Source organism: Chionomys nivalis, chromosome 20 (genome assembly GCF_950005125.1).
Source record: "Chionomys nivalis chromosome 20, mChiNiv1.1, whole genome shotgun sequence".
Lineage (NCBI taxonomy): Eukaryota > Metazoa > Chordata > Mammalia > Rodentia > Cricetidae > Chionomys > Chionomys nivalis.
In genome coordinates this window covers 6,161,143-6,176,962 of record NC_080105.1, presented here as the reverse complement: position 1 = coordinate 6,176,962, position 15,820 = coordinate 6,161,143, and the positions used below count along the sequence as shown (strand labels likewise).

Genomic DNA, 15,820 nt, shown 5'->3' with positions numbered 1-15,820 from the left:
AATATGTCTTGATGATTCTCTGTATTTCTTCCATGTCTATTGTTATGTCCCCTTTTTCATTTCTGATTTTGTTAATTTGGATATTCTCTCTCTGACTTTTGGTTAGTTTGGATAAAGGTTTGTTTATTTTGTTGATTTTTCTCCAAGAACCAACTCTTTGTCTCATTGATTCTTTGTATTGCTTTTTTTGTTTCTATTTTGTTGATTTCCGCTCTCACTTTGATTATTTCCTGCTGTTTAGTTCTCTTAGGTGAGTTTGCGTCTTTTTGTTCTAAAGTTTTCAAATGTTCTATTAATTCACTAGTGTGGGATTTTTTTCCAGCTTCTTTTTATAAGCATTTAGTGCTGTGAAGTTTCCTCTTAACACTGCTTTCATTGTGTCCCATAAATTTGGTTGTGTTGTGTGGTCATTTTCATTGAAATTTTAGGAAGCCTTTAAATTTTCTCCCTTTATTTCTTCCTTGACCCATTGATGATTCACGTGAGCATTGTTTAATTTCCATGAGTTTCCGGGTTTTCTGGAATTAATGTTGCTGTTGAATTCTTATTTTAAGCCATGGTGATCTGATAAGATACATGGGGTTATTTCAATTTTTTGGTATCTGTTGAGGTTTGCTTTGTTACCTAATATGTGATCAAATTTTGAGAAGGTTCCTGAGGTGCTGAGAAGAAGGTATATTCTTTTTTGTTTGGATGGAATATTCTATAGATGTCTATTAAATCCATTTGAGTTGGAACATCTGTCAGTTCCTCTTATTTCTCTGTTTTTTTTTTTTCTGACAGACCTGTTCTGTGGTGAGAGTGGAGTGTTGAAGTCTCCCAGTATTAGTGTGTGGAGTTTAATGTATGATTTAAGCTTTAGAAGTGTTTCTTTTACATAGGAGGGTACCCTTGTATTTGGAGCATTGATGTTCAGTATTGAGATTTTCTCTTGATGGATTTTTCCTGTGACTAATATGAAATGTCCTTCTTTGTCTCTTTTGGTTGATTTTAGTTTGAAGTCTATTTTGTTAGATATTAGGTAACTGCACCCACTTGTTTCTTAGGTCCATTTAATTGGTGTGTTTTTTCCCAACCCTCTACTCTGAGATGATGTTTGTCTTTGAGGTTGAGGTGTGTTTCTTGTACGCAGCAGAAGGATGGATTCTGTTTTATATCCAATCTGTTAGCCTGTGCCTTTTTATAGGTGAGTTGAGTCCATTTATATTAAGGGATATTAATGACCAGTTATTGCTATCTCCTGTTAATTTAGTTTTTGTTGTTGGTGATGTTAATTTGTGTGTTTTCCTCTTCTTTGGGGATTTGCTGCTTTGAGATCATCAATTGTCTGTGTTTTGTTGGTGTAGCCAACTTCCTTGGGTTGGAGGTTTCCTTCTAGTATTTTGTCTAGGGCTGGGTTTGTGGCTAGGTATTTGTTAAATATGGTTTTGTCCTGGAATATCTTGTTTTGTCCTTCTATGGTGATTGAAAGTTTTGCTGGACCGGGCGATGGTGGCGCACGCCTTTAATCCCAGCACTCGGAAGGCAGAGGCAGGGGGATCTCTGTGAGTTCGAGACCAGCCTGGTCTCTGGTCTACAGAGCTAGTTCCAGGACAGGCTCCAAAGCCACAGAGAAACCCTGTCTCGAAAAACCAAAAAAAAAAAAAAAAAAAGAAAGAAAGAAAGTTTTGCTGGGTATAGTAATCTGGGCTGGCATCCATGATCTCTTAATGTCTGCATAATGCTTGACCACGACCTTCTGGTTTTCACTGTCTCCAATGAGAAGTCAGGTGTAATTCTGATAGGTCTGCCTCGTGTTATTTGTCCTTTTTCCTTTGTGGCTCTTAATATTCTTTCTGAATTCTGTATGTTTAGTGTTTTATTATGTGGTGAGGGGACTGTTGTTTTTTTGTTTGTTTTTTGGTCTAGTCTGTTTGGTGTTCTGTACGCTTCTTATATCTTCATAGGCATATCTTTCTTTAGGTTGGGAATGTTTTCTTCTATGATTTTATTAAATATATTTTCTGTGCTTTTGAGTTGAGCTTTTCCTTCTTCTGTACCTATTATTCTTAGGTTTGGCTTTTTAATTATGTCCCATATTTCCTGGATATTTTGGGTTAAGCTTTTGTTAGATTCAATGTTTTCTTTGACTGATGAGTATATTTCCTCTATTGTATCTTCAGCGCTTGAAATTCTCTCTTCCATCTCTCGTATTCTGCTGTTCATGCTGACATTTTTGGTTCCTGATTGTTTTTTTCATGATTTCTGTTTCTATAATTCCCTCGGCTTGTGTTTTCTTTATTTTGTCTATTTCAGTTTTCAAGTCTTGAATAGTTTCTTTCATATGTTTAATTGCTTTTCTTGGTTTTCTTTAAGGAATTTGCTGATTTCTTCCAGTTTTTTGTTTTTTCTTCCATTTCTTTGAGGGAATTTCTCATTTCCACAAACATTGTCCTGAAGTTATTTTGTAGATCATTTTCTTCTGATGCATCTATATTTGATTGTTCATATCTTGCTGTTGTAGAGTCTTTCGGTTTTACTGGTGTCGTGTTGCTCTTTGTGGTGTAGTGTGTGTTCTTACCTTGTCTACTCATCTTTTCCTGCAATAGGTGTGGTTGGGGCTGTCTGTGACTCTGGTTATTAATCTTCTAGGTGCCAGTGGATCCAAGACTCAGATGGTTGTTCCTCATGCTACAGTCAGTGTCACAGTTCTGGTCACCCCATTGGTCACTCCATGTTCCTGGAGGTTGCTCAGCGCTCCGGGGGTTTGCTCTTGTCCCATGTAGTTTGCTGTCTCAGGCCTGCTCTAGCCTAGATTGTTAGCTCAGACCTGTTTTTGTAAATGTCACTGGTCTGGATCCACTCCTGCAGACGGCCCTGGCTTGGGATTGTCCTGCAAAGGTCTCTGGTTCCAGTCTTCTCCCTCGGAGTTCCCAGGCTCAGGTGTGCCCAGACCTGCAGAGGACATGACTCGGGCTTACTCCCTCAGAGGTCCCAGACTCATGCTCTGACCCGCAAGGGGCGAGGCTTAGGTCTACTCCCTCGAAGGTCTCAGATTTCTTCCCGGACCTGCAGTGGTCTCTGGCTCCCGCTGACTCGCTCAGTAGTTGCTCCTCTGTACCTGTTCCTGTGGAGTTCGCTATCTTAGGTCTGCTCCAGCCCACGTTGCTGGCTCAGTCCTGTCTCCGCAAATGTCCTGTGGAGCTTGCCTTCTCAGGCCCGCTCTGGCCCAGGTTGCTCAAAACATTTTTTTTTTTTTTTTTTTTTTTTTTTTGGTTTTTCGAGACAGGGTTTCTCTGTGGTTTTGGAGCCTGTCCTGGAACTAGCTCTTGTAGACCAGGCTGGTCTTGAACTCACAGAGATCCACCTGCCTCTGCCTCCCGAGTGCTGGGATTAAAGGCGTGCGCCACCACCGCCCGGCTCAAAACATTGTTTAACTGTTAGCTGCACTCAGCTTAGTTCCCATGGAAGACCCCCTTTCCCCTCCACCAGTCATCTTGAACCAAGATTACAATGAGAGGTGAAAGGGTTTGGGGTGAAGCCTATGTCCCTCATATCTGTGCCTCAGACTAGCAGGATAGTTCCCAGGCCTGGGTTTCAGGCACTCTTGAGTGAGCTTCACCCACCTCATCAGGCTCTTTGCCTGAAATGCTGAACTTAGGTTACCTGCACACCTCAGACAACCTAGAGCCAAACTGAAGCTGGTCACTAGGACTGCAGCTTAAGTTACAGGTGCCAGACATAGCGCCTGCCATTTGAGACATCCGCAGGCTCTGAGCTACACAGCAGGGCAGCGGAAGCATTAACCGCAGCAGATCCAGCTCCCTGGACTTTTGAGCCCTGGCCTCATGCCCTGCCCATCACCTCCACCGTGGCCTGGTTGTCATGGTTGACATGGTTCCAGCTCCCTGTATGCTCTGTCCCCAGAGGTGCAACACTCCTTTTCTCACCCAGAGGGACCCAGGTCAGCAGCCCCTCTGCAGGCTCAGTCAGAGACCCCAGCATTGAGTAGCACCTGGAACCTGCATGAGACTGTTCATCTGTGTACTGCAGGACCCTGAGCTCACGCTGCCAGCCCTGTGTGATGTCATGTCATGTTTTGTTTTGTTTTTTTTTTTTTTTTTTTTTTGGTTTTTCGAGACAGGGTTTCTCTGTGGCTTTGGAGCCTGTCCTGGAACTAGCTCTTGTAGACCAGGTTGGTCTCGAACTCACAGAGATCCTCCTGCCTCTGCCTCCCGAGTGCTGGGATTAAAGGCGTGCGCCACCACTGCCTGGCTTTTTTTTAAGCAGTATTTTTTTTTTTTTTGGTTGTGTGATGTCATGTACAAAGAGCCCAACTCCTTGGCTGTGGCATTAGCCACATGCAACTCAAGGCTTGTGCCAAGGGAATGTCAGCTCTTGCCTAAGCTGGGAGTATGTGTCAAGGACAGGTGGCGTGGAGGCCCTTGCATTTCCCTGAGCCCACAGCCGGGACCTCAGCAGATGGCATGAGTCTGGGCAGACTGCAGAAGAGAGTGCGCATATATGTGGATATGTGTGAGCGTTGTGTATGCACATTTGAAGCTGCATGCTTGTGTACTCCTCACAGCCTGGGTGAGTGGTAAGAGGCAGGCCAGGGTTTGACATCTCAGATGCTGGGATCCCTCTTTAGACGATCAGTGGGTGTAATACTTGTCTGCAGCATTCCTGAGGCTTTGTGTTCATCATGTGCCAAACAAACCAGCTGTAATGCACACCTGTCTCCCCAGTCCTGAGGAGGTAGGGTCAGGACAGTCAGGAGTTCAAGGGTAGCCTAGGCCAAATTGCGAATCTGAGATCGGGCTAGGCTAGAGACCCTGTCTCCTAAAACAAACACATTTGAGCTGGACAGTGGTGGTAACACACACCTGTAGTCCTAGCACTCGGGACTAGGCAGGTGAATATCCTTGAGTTCAAGGCCAACCTGGTCTACATAGCAAGTTCCAGGATAACTAGATGTGTCACACAGAGAAACCCTGTCTCCAAAAACCACACACAAAACAGAAACCCCATATTTGCATTAAGGCAGATGCAGGCAATGGGGCCTTTGAGGTTTGGTTGCTGACATGCAGGGCCATAGATGGCGTTTACACTGTGTCTACAGTCATCTGCGGGTAGGAGCACATGTTGTCCTGTTAGCTGTGGCAGCTGGGGCATTCCACCATCATGGTGGTGAATCCAAGGGACTGCTCAATGATTGGGGTGAGCTCCTGTGCTGCCTAAGCCTGGCAAGAGGGTAAGGATGAGTGACCATCATGTACCTTCACGCCAGGAGGTGCCACAGAGGAAGATGCCCACATGTTCTGTGCAGGTTGCACATTGACAACCAGTGAATGATCTCTGTGAGGAGTGAGTGCTGACTTGTGCTGCAGCCTCCCCATGCTGAGGACCACAGTAACACTCCCTCTCCCCACAGCACATCTCCATACCCCAGCCTGACTGCCCCGAGGAGGTGCGGGCCTTCTCCTTCTACCTCTCCAACATTGGCCGAGACAGCCCTCAGGGCAGCTTTGACTGCATCCAACAATATGTCTCCAGGTAAGGCTACCTGCCCTCAGACTGCTGCCTGTTCCTGTGGTGCTGAGGCTGACTCGGCGTGGCTCAGGTGGCACCGTAATGGTGACATTTCCTCTTGTTGTGCAGCCATGGGGATGTTCACTTGGACTGTCTGGGCAGCATCCAGGATAAGGTCACAGTGTGTGCCACCGATGACTCCTACCAGAAGGCCCGGCAGAGCATGGCCCAGGCAGAGGAGGAGACTCGGAGCCGAAGTGCCATTGTCATTAAGGCTGGAGGCCGCTATATGGGTGAGTGGCAAGCAGGATGCTGGCACAGGGTGATGTCTATCCACATATCAAAGGGAGGTTCATGTTGCAGGGTGTTGGAGTATAGGGCTGTGGCTACAGATGACATGTGAGCCTCAAGTAGGACGGGGACCCTGGGCCAGCCGTCCTCTCCAAGTCTGAGAGGTGCAGAGCTGTGGGTAGGTTCAGGCTCCGCTTAGCTCTCCTGTTGTCCCCAGCCACCCTCCAGAGGGTGCTGTGGCCACAAGCTGCAGACTGGGAGGTGGGTAAATTTGGCCTCCTGAGAACAACCCAGCAATGGGACAGCACCAGGCACTCCCAGGGAGGAAGGAAGGGCCTTGTTTTGTCTGCGTGGTTTTTTATGTTTAAAGTAATGCATGTATTTCTAATATGCAAGTGGAACCTGCTCGGCTGTGTACTCACGTGCATGTTAGTTTCATGTAGAACTGCAGCCTTGTGTTTTTCCCTGTTTGCTTAGCATATGTAGTGAGTCTGAGGCCAGCCTGGTCCACTGGAGACTCTGTCTTAGAACGAGGACCCAGGTTTGGTTTCCAGCACCCAAGTGTCAGCTCTTGGTGCCCTCTACTGGCCCCCTTGGCCATTGCACACATGTACTCAAACATACATACAGGAATAAATAGGTGTCTATTTCATAATAGAATAAGAGTTGGAATTTCACGTTGTTTCCCCCATACCCCACATGTTGTGGGGTGCAGCTTTGGGTGGGTCTTGAGTAGAGTGAGCATGGCTAGTCTTCCTCCTGTGTGCCTGTGGTATTGGGGTTCTGAGCTGTCCGTGGTAACAGAGCTCTCCTCAAGGTCAGGATAGGGTGTGCACCCATGTGAACAAAGCTGTGGTCCTGTGGATACAATTTGGTTAGCAACCTCACTTGTCACACCTTGTTAAGGTACCATGTTGATTTCTAAGACTGTCGCTGTTTAACTAGTGGGCACACTCAGGAGTCTGAGGCAGGAGAATGATGAGTCAGTTTAGCCTGGGCTGGGCCTGGAGAGATGGCTCAGCGGTTAAGAGCACTGGCTGTTCGTCCAGAGATCCTAAGTTCAATTCCCAACAACCACCTGGTTGCCTATAATGAGATGTGGCTCCCTCTTCTGGCCTACATGCGTACATGCAGGCAGAACACTGTATACATAATAAATAAATACATCTTTTGGGAAAAAAATAGCCAGGGCTACAGTGAGACTTTGTCTCATACCAGACTGAACCAGATTGTGAAGAGAGGGGCCCTCTAGGTGCTGGGCTTGCTGTGTCCTGAAGGGCTGCTCAGGATGGCCTCCTGATGCCTGCACAGCCACAGAGCTCTGGCTGAGGCTGCAAGGCAGCCACGGTGCCTTTAAATCTGCAGAAGTAAGCAGAGCTGTTGCAGGGCACCTGTCAGCCCCGGTGCCTTCTGTCTTTGGGCTGTGGCAAGATGCCCACACATTCACAGTTGCTCAGTCTCTTTCCCCTCTCTCCTCTTGCCTTCTGCTTGCTTTGCTCTGCTATGGACACTGACACTGTTCATGAGTCCTAAACCTGGTGCACCCTCTGTGACATGGTATTTGGCTGTCTGCTGCACCCTAACACGCAGGCTCTCATTGCAGGCAAGAAAGTTCAGTTCCGGAAGCCAGCGCCAGGGACAGCCGATGCGGTGCCCTCCCGGAAACGGGCCACCCCCATCAACCTGGCCAGTGCCATCAGAAAGAGTGGTGGGAGCGGAGCCAGCAGTGTGGTCCTGAGGCCCTTCCGAGATCGGGTGCTGCACCTCCTGGCCCTGAGGCCCTACAGGAAGGCTGAGCTGCTGCTGAGGCTACAGAAGGACGGCCTGACGCAGGCGGACAAGGAAACCCTGGACAGCCTACTGCAGCAGGTATGTGCAGGCCAGCCTGACCACACAAGCTTCCTGACCCCACGGTGGTCTCAGGCCCAGCCTCCTGGGGTGGCAGAAATGTACTGGGTTCTTTCCTAGCAGGGCCCACAACAGGCAGTGCCCACAGACCTGTATGGTATGGTTGCACAGTTTTGGCAGGCGACTGCTCAGAGCTGTGTCTGTGACTGCTGTTAGCCCTGCACTCTCCATGGGAACATCAGGCACACTTGGGTCATGCCTTCTTGCTGTCCCCACCCACAGTGTTTCCTGGGACACTGGATGGTGAGCATTCTTGCTGACTTTAAGCTACCAGCCAAGGGTAGCTCACTTGGGAAAGGAGCTTGCTGTCTGGTGATGCCTAGTGGTTAAGATCAGTGTGCTCTTGCAGAGGACCCAGGTTCTGTTCACAGCACCAATGTGTTGGTTCACAGCTGTCTGTAACTCCAGTTACAGGGGATCTTAATCCCTCTTCTGGTCCCTGTGGGCACTAGGCATGCACGTGGTGCAGACACAGAAATTCGGGCAAAACTCCCACACATGTGAAATTAAAAAAAAATGGACAGTACCAGCCAGACCTTGAGAACCAGCATAGAGGTGGATTGGGGTGACCTCGCCCCTGTGCTCTGGGTGACAATATATATCAAGAGTCTCACGGACAGCACTTGGGAGGCAGAGGCAGGTGGATCTCTGAGTTCGAGGCCAGCCTGGTCTACAAGAGCTAGTTCCAGGACAGGCTCCAAAACTACAGAAAAACCTTGTCTTGAAAAATAAAATAAAATAAAATAAAATAAAATACTCACAGAAAGCTCTGAAATCAGGAGAGGTGGTGATCAACCTCTACCTCGGCCCATGGAGTTCACATAGATGCAACATGGGGCTCCCAGGGCCTCTGTGGTCAGCCATACCAAGCCTGACCATAACAAGCTCGACCAGCCTCACTCTGAATGTATGGTGTATCTTGTGTGGTAGTGGGACAGAACAGGCCTGTCTTGTCACCCATTGGTCTGGTCCTTTACAGCCTCCACGGGTCTCCAGAGGCCCTGAGCACCTGCAATGAGGAGGACCAGGGGGTGGATCGACCAAAGGAACCCGGTCTGCCCCAGGGCAGTAATACATGGTCAATGAGACTACATGCCATCATGGAAGAGCCTGTGTATGGGAATGTGTCCATGCTGTGCAGAAGCTGAGTGGCAGGCATGACAGTACAGCATCTAGATCTCAGTGCTATCATGAAGTAAGCAATTACTCAACCAGTAATAAGGCCCTGCCAGCTTAGCATGCTGGCATACTCGTGATCCCAGCATCCTGAGGCAAGAAGTTGTAAGTTCAAGGCCCACCTGGGCTACAAGTCAAGGCTTTGTCTCCCAAACCCAGAAAATATAACCCATTCCTCTCAGATCCAGCACACCTCAAGAGTACTTCAGATTGACACAGCTGAATGGCTGGTGTGTGCATATGCCTCACACTGGCGCCCAGCAAGGCCAACACAGACATGGCCTTAGCCCCTTCAGGCTCCTCTGATGAGATGCTCTAAGCCTCAGCTGACAGACAGCCTGGGATGAGTGAGAGAGACTTCCTGGCTGTCACCATCTGAAATAGGTAGGGGCCTGTGAGGGGCTGACGGCAGCACACCATGCTGCCCCTCGTCCAAAAGATAGTCTCCACCTTCAGTGTGAGCCCGTCGCTCCAGTGCAGGGAAGCTGAAGTAGGATCATCGCTGCCCATTTCCCTGTAGAGTCCTGTGTTCCCTAAGCACTCACCACCCCAGAGACTATGCAGTGCCAGTCAGTGACAGCTGGATATCCTGCAGGTAGCCAGTGTAAACCCCAAAGACGGCACATGCACACTGCGGGACTGCATGTACAAGGACGTGCAGAAGGACTGGCCCGGCTACTCTGAGGGTGACCAGCAGCTGCTGAAGCGCGTGCTCATGCGGTAAGGTCCTGTATAAACTTGGGTGGTAGCAGCCTCACTCCCACCCCTTCCAGCCCCAGCCTCAGAGGACCTTGGACAGGCTTCAGCCTGACAGATGGCTCACAATCATAGCTGTCCCCAACCAACTGTGCAGGCTCCTGCGAGCCAGGGTGTCCCATCCATGTCCCCATGGCTTCTAATGAGTCTCTTGGGCCCATGGAGTGCATGAGGCAGACTCCAGGAGAGTGGCTTGATAATTAAATGCTCCCCTGGTGCTGGTACTGGGAGGGAAATAGCTAATTGATTCTGGAGTGATTCCCTTTGAGAGATTCCTATTGATTCCTCAAGGTTAGGGACAGCAGCTCACTCTGGGCTGATCTAGCCTGTGCCTTTGCTAGAGCCTGGGTTCCAAGTGCTTGGAGAGGCTGGGAGGGAACATCTTGACAGAAGCCCTAGGCTTGCCGCTCTCTCTCTCTCTCTCTCTCTCTCTCTCTCTCTCTCTCTCTCTCTCTCTCTCTCTCTCTCTCTCTCCCTCCCTCCCTACCTCCCTCCCTCCTTCCTTTTTCTTTTCTTTTTTCTTTTTTTGCCTTTTTTGAGACAGGGTTTCTCTGTGTAGCCCTTGGTGTCCTGGAACGCACTCTGTAGGCTGGGCTCGAACTCAGAGATCCTCCTTTATCTGCCTTCTGAGTGTTAGGATTAAAGGCATGCGCTGCCCAGTTTCTTTTCTCTCTTTTTTGAGTCAGGGTCTTACAGAGACAATTCGGGTCTTAACTGCTGACCCACCTCCTTGTCTCTGCCCTCCACCAGTGCTGGGCTCCCTGAGCCGAGTGCTCACCTGGTCTCTTACTGGCCCTCATGTGAGTGTGCGGGCAGGATCAGCATGCCTGGGACTAGTCACCACTGCTGACGACATTCCCTGTGATGAGTGCTGAGCCAGTCGGGGTGTGTGTGGTACCTTGTGCATAGCAGGCCCACATACAGACTTAGAGCTGACACACAGGATGGGGTTGTGCTTACTGTGGTCCCAGGTGCTGACCACCCACACCTTAGCTTGCAGAGCAGGAGTCCTCCCTGAGGACCCAGGTGGGCTCCGCCTGGCGAATGTTGCACAGGCAGCCCCTCCGGGCACAGCTGTAGTCCAACATAGTGCCTCTACCGCTCTCCTGCAGGAAGCTGTGCCAGCCACAGAGTGCCAGCTCAGATTCCACTGCCTCCAGCCCACCCCGGGAGCATGGCCGCTCCGCCTCACCCTCTCAGGTATCTGCCTTAGGGTGGATGAGTGTGGGGTCCTCATTGGTGCCCCACAGCCCTGTGTGGCCAACATCCACTGCCTGAGCCACACTCCCTTGGGGAACTTACTTTCTTCGGGGTCTGGGGGTGTCTGTCTGGGTGGTCATATGCTTTGGGACCTTGTCTTCACCCTCCAGTGCCCACAGTCAAGTACCTGCAGAGTGCCTGTCACTGACCAGTCGGGCAGGTACCTGGTATGCAGGGATTGGTAAGCCCTGCCCAGCTGTGTGCGGGCACCCCCATGTGGCCACAGCAGACCCTCAAGGTGGCTTCTGGTTCCCACAGGCTTCTCTGCTCACTTCTCAGAAACGACCTCAGTCCACAGACTTCATTGACCCCCTGGCCAGCAAGAAGCCCCGCATCTCACACTTCACACAGCGAGCACATCCCACCCTCAATGGCAAGCTGGGTGTCCCCAATGGCCACGAGACCCTGCTGCCTACCCTGGGGTCCACCCCTACGGACACCCTCAGCTCTAGCCATTTGCCTCCACGGCTGGAGCCCCCACGGACCCATGATCCCTTAGCTGATGTCAGCAATGATCTAGGCCATAGTGCCCAGGACTACAAGCACCAGGAGGCTGCCCCAGCCCCAGCCCCAGCCTCAGCCCCTCACCTCAGCCTGCCCCTGCTGACAGACTTTTCCCAGTCTGAGCGACCTGCTGGCTCCTCGCACACCCATAGCCGACCCAAGAAGAAGTCCAAGAAGCACAAAGACAAGGAACGGCCCCCTGAGGACAGGCCCCCCGCCCCACAGCCTGATGCCCCTACACTGCTCCCAGATACTCCAGGTCAGTACCATCTTGTTGTCTGAGTCACTAGGTGTGGGATGTGAGAGCATCCCTGGGGTCAGGACCTGGGGTACTGTGGCTGGCCACCAGCCTGCAGCCCCAGGCAGGGGTGCCATGGGAAGCACTGAGATGCCCTGGGCCAAAGAGAACGTGAAGAGAACAGCTATATCCAGGGAGGGCCAAGTTACAGACGGGTGTACTGAGCCAGGGAGCAATGGCTGCTGGGACAGGAGGATATACCGTGAGGAGTGAGGCAGAGGTCTCTGGAGCCCTGTGTCCACAGTGTGGTGAGCACATGGGTATGGCGTTACAGGGCCTGTACTGGCTGTGTGCTCTGCTGGTACTAGGAACTCACAGACACAAAGTAGCTGTAAGACCTTTAGGGACTGCTGAGGCCGCTGTGGGCATGCAAACCATTGGCCACAGATAACCTCTGGCTTTGTCTGATGGAGGACAATTCAAAGGGTTGTGATTACACATGGGGCACACTGCCCTAAGAGCCCTTGTCCACCTGGTCAGCTCCAGCGCGCAAGACCTGTGATCCAGCACTGCGGGTCAGGGCCCTGAAGCCTATGTTGGTTAGGCTTGAGAGCATTTGGTCAAAACAGGGTATGTGGGGACTTTGAGCTGTTGGTCCAGGGAAGCAGCAAGTGTACCCTATCAATCCCGCCATGGAGGGGAGCCCAGGCTACAGAGTCAAATGAACTAAATGGCTGGAAAGTGGTGCTCTTCCTGGCAGGGCTGCACCTTGCCTCACCCCTTCGTAGGTTCCACCAGCTCCTGGTTGTAGGCTTGGTTGGGGATGCCATGTGGAGGAACCCCTCCTGACTGGCCCAGCCTGCAGTGGTATCTGCAGAGGGCTAGGGCCCAGCGGTCTCAGTGTTGCTGTGTTTGCAGTTGCTGTGCTGCCAGAGACCGCACCTGCCTGGTCGTCTGCGCTGTCAGGGTTTGTCTCCAGCTCAGTGCAGACACTGAATATTCAGAGTTCTGTTTTTGGCTTCAAGCCAACCTGTCTAGAGGCCAGTAGCCTGGACAGTGGGTCTCCACTGTGGCCAGCTGGCCTTGTCACCTGGTCCACTGCTAGTGCCAACTTGTAGCCATCTAAGCATGGCTTGCAACCTCATACACACTGACCCTGGACTAAGGGTGCATTGCTCATGCAGGTCTGAATGGAGCCTGTGCCAGTGTCCCCACGTCTACTTCTGAGACCACGGACTATTTGCTGTGAGTATGTTACCTGGGCTGTGTCCTACCCAGGCCCAGACACCTGCCTGAGCCAGGTGCTGCCAACCACTGTGCCCATGAGCCCCAACAACCCTTATCATCCCTCAGGAAATACCCCGCCATCTCGTCATCAGAGCAGCGTCAGAGCTACAAGAACGACTTCAATGCTGAGTACAGCGAGTATCGCAGCCTGCACGCACGCATCGAGCAGATCACACGCAGGTTCACGCAGCTTGATGCACAGCTCAGGCAGCTGAGCCAGGGCTCCGAAGAGTATGAGGTACTGCTAACTACCCATGACCAGGGTTTGACCACAAGCCCCTGCAGTAGGCCCGGGCAAGGTCAGGAGGTCTTGTAGCTCACACAGGTTTCTCTAGTGTGGCTACTTCACCATTTGTCTTCCCCCGCTATGTCCCCTGTACCCTTGATAGAAGTGCAGGAAGGCTGTGCTCTGCCTGTCTAGGTGGTTGCTTCCTCAGCTTCCCAAGGTGTGACATAATTCTTGCTGTTTCCCCCAGACAACCCGTGGGCAGATTCTTCAAGAATACCGGAAAATCAAAAAGGTGCGTGAGGCAGCGTGGGTGCTGAGTGGGGAAGCCTGCCTGGCCCAGGTCGCCGGGCAGATGTGTCTCACCCGTGGCCTTTGGTTCCCTCACAGACCAACACCAACTACAGCAGAGAGAAGCGACGCTGTGAGTACCTGCACCGCAAGCTGGCACACATCAAGCGGCTCATCGCAGAGTATGACCAACGGCAGCTGCAGGCCTGGCCCTAGCGTGCTAGCGGGCAGTCCTGATGCTCCGCCTGCCTTTTCTAGTTTTCTATGAACTCGGCCCTTTCGCCGGCGCAGAGACTGTCTATTTTTGTATTTTTTCTACTCCGTGCCTCTCCACGGCCCACACCTCCAGGATTAGAAGCTCCAGGGAAAGTCAGCAGAGTACCAGGTCCTGGTCACTGTAGCTCCCAGCTATGCCCAAAGCCCCCTGCAGTGCCCTCAGCAGCATATGGTCGTCAGCCCCTCACCCCCCCCCACATACATACCTTCATGTCACACCGAGGCTGTGTGGTCCTGTGCTGCTGGCCTCACTCTGTCCCTTCATCCATTTGTGGGTCATGGGGTCCTCTCTGCTGGGTTCCCACAGGGCGGGGCGGGGGGGGCCTGAAAGTGGTGCCTTGCTTGCCTTTTCCAGGGCGCAGGCCTATGGCCCCCAATTGCTGCTTTCTTATTGTGCCTCGTCTTCTCATACCCCAAATCCTAGGGGCCGTTGGTGTGTGCGTGCGTGTATGTGTGAGAGTGGGTTCTGAACTGTGCACATTCAGAGAGAAGCTATGCTGGAGATATGCTGGGGGCAGCAGGGTCACTGCTACCCATGGTGGCAGAACGGGGAGGGCAGAAACTCAAATACAGATGTCTATTTTTTGTTGTTGTTGTTGTTGTTTTCGAGACAGGGTTTCTCTGTAGCTTTGGGCCTGTCCTGGAACTAGCTCTTGTAGACCAGGCTGGCCTTGAACTCACAGAGATCCACCTGCCTCTGCCTCCTGAGTGGTGGGTTTAAAGGCGTGTGCCACCACCGCCCGGCCCAGATGTCTATTTTTCTAAACCTCAGGGGTGTCTCTGGATGGCTTCTAAAGAGCCTGGCAGCCAGGAAGCACCTGCCTGGTCCAGTTCTACCCCACACAGCTATTAGCTTTCCTATGGGATCCCTGGGGTCCCCAGACCCTAGAGGAAACCGATCCTTCAATGTTTGAATGACTGTTGGTTTCTAAATGGGGCTGGGCCAGATTCTGCACAGTGCGTTGTACAGGCTCTGGGTACACCCAGCCCAGGCTGCCCCTTTCCTGCCCTGGGAACTCCACCCAGGGACTATCAGTTGAATTGGTCTGATTTTTTGTTCTGTTGTCTGTCTGAGATTTATGAAGGGAGGGCAGGGCCAGGCTCTGGAACTGCTGGTGCTGGCAGGTTAAAGATGGTCTAACTTATTGGTGGTCTCCGCCTTTGGACTGTACAGTGGATAGTCTACTTTGAGCCATGGACTTGGTGTTTACAGTCTTCACTTTTGCCAAAACGTTACAATTGACAGGAGAGACGGTGCCTTCTTGGGACCCTTTCTCTGAACCCGTCTTTTGTACACTAAGCAGGTGAACCGCCGACTTTTAAAGTCTATAATAAATTTGATGAACTCGCATCCCTGCTGTGCCTTGTGTATGTCACTGAAGGGTGTGGGGTGGTCCTAAGTGAGCTTAGACCAAAGCCCCCTGTGGTGAGGTGAGGGGTGAGGCCAGGCAGGCAGGCTGGGGTGGTAGGGTGCTCGGGCATACACAGAGTTGACTCTCCTGCAGCACCAAGGCCGGCAGATGAGGAGTTAAGGCCTGGTGAGGAGGAGGTGTCTTAGCTCCAGCCACTGAGGATGGGGCAGGAAGACTTCCTGGGCCTGTTTTAAAAACAACAGTGCACACAGAAGTGATGGTGTGTTTTAAGCTGCACTCAGCTGAGGCCATGGAGCTGAGTGGTGGGCTTGGCCACCATTGGCCACCTCCAAGCAGATAGCAGAGGCTGGGTCTGAGCCAGGGCAGAGTCTGTGAGCATGTTTGTTCTCAAGGGCTGCGGTCAGTCTGCCTCGAGACCTTGGCTGAACTTCTAAGAGTTCTGAGGCGGCTGAGGGGGTGGAAGGAGAGCCAGGTGCCCTGTGGGCTGCTGTGTACCCACCACTTGGGAACAGCATGGCCATTCTCTGCCATCTTCGGCCCTGGAGTGGCTGACCCTTGTCCTCCACACCTGACACAATGGTTCCTGAACACACACACCGCCCCACGTCCAGGCCAGAAGGGACTCTTGGGCCAAGTCCTCTCGTCAGTCTTGCTTGCTTTCAGCTCTAGGTCCCTTGGCCAATAAATGTCCCAACTGCGGTCTTCTTGCCTCAACCTCCCAAA

At 51.5% G+C, this 15,820-nt stretch overlaps 1 protein-coding gene across 1 annotated transcript in view; it reads left to right on the top strand.

The window, feature by feature from the left end:
* Ell (elongation factor for RNA polymerase II) overlaps positions 1–15,068 on the top strand; it is a 57,094-nt gene extending 42,026 nt beyond the window's left edge. The window contains exons 3-12 of the mRNA XM_057752847.1: positions 5,414–5,535; positions 5,641–5,804; positions 7,406–7,671; positions 9,482–9,606; positions 10,755–10,842; positions 11,161–11,665; positions 12,829–12,889; positions 12,998–13,169; positions 13,408–13,452; positions 13,548–15,068. Of these exons, the coding sequence (XP_057608830.1) occupies positions 5,414–5,535; positions 5,641–5,804; positions 7,406–7,671; positions 9,482–9,606; positions 10,755–10,842; positions 11,161–11,665; positions 12,829–12,889; positions 12,998–13,169; positions 13,408–13,452; positions 13,548–13,664 (1,665 nt within the window). The 3' untranslated portion in view covers positions 13,665–15,068. The remainder of the gene's footprint in view (positions 1–5,413; positions 5,536–5,640; positions 5,805–7,405; positions 7,672–9,481; positions 9,607–10,754; positions 10,843–11,160; positions 11,666–12,828; positions 12,890–12,997; positions 13,170–13,407; positions 13,453–13,547) is intronic.
* The last annotated feature ends 752 nt before the right edge of the window (positions 15,069–15,820 follow it).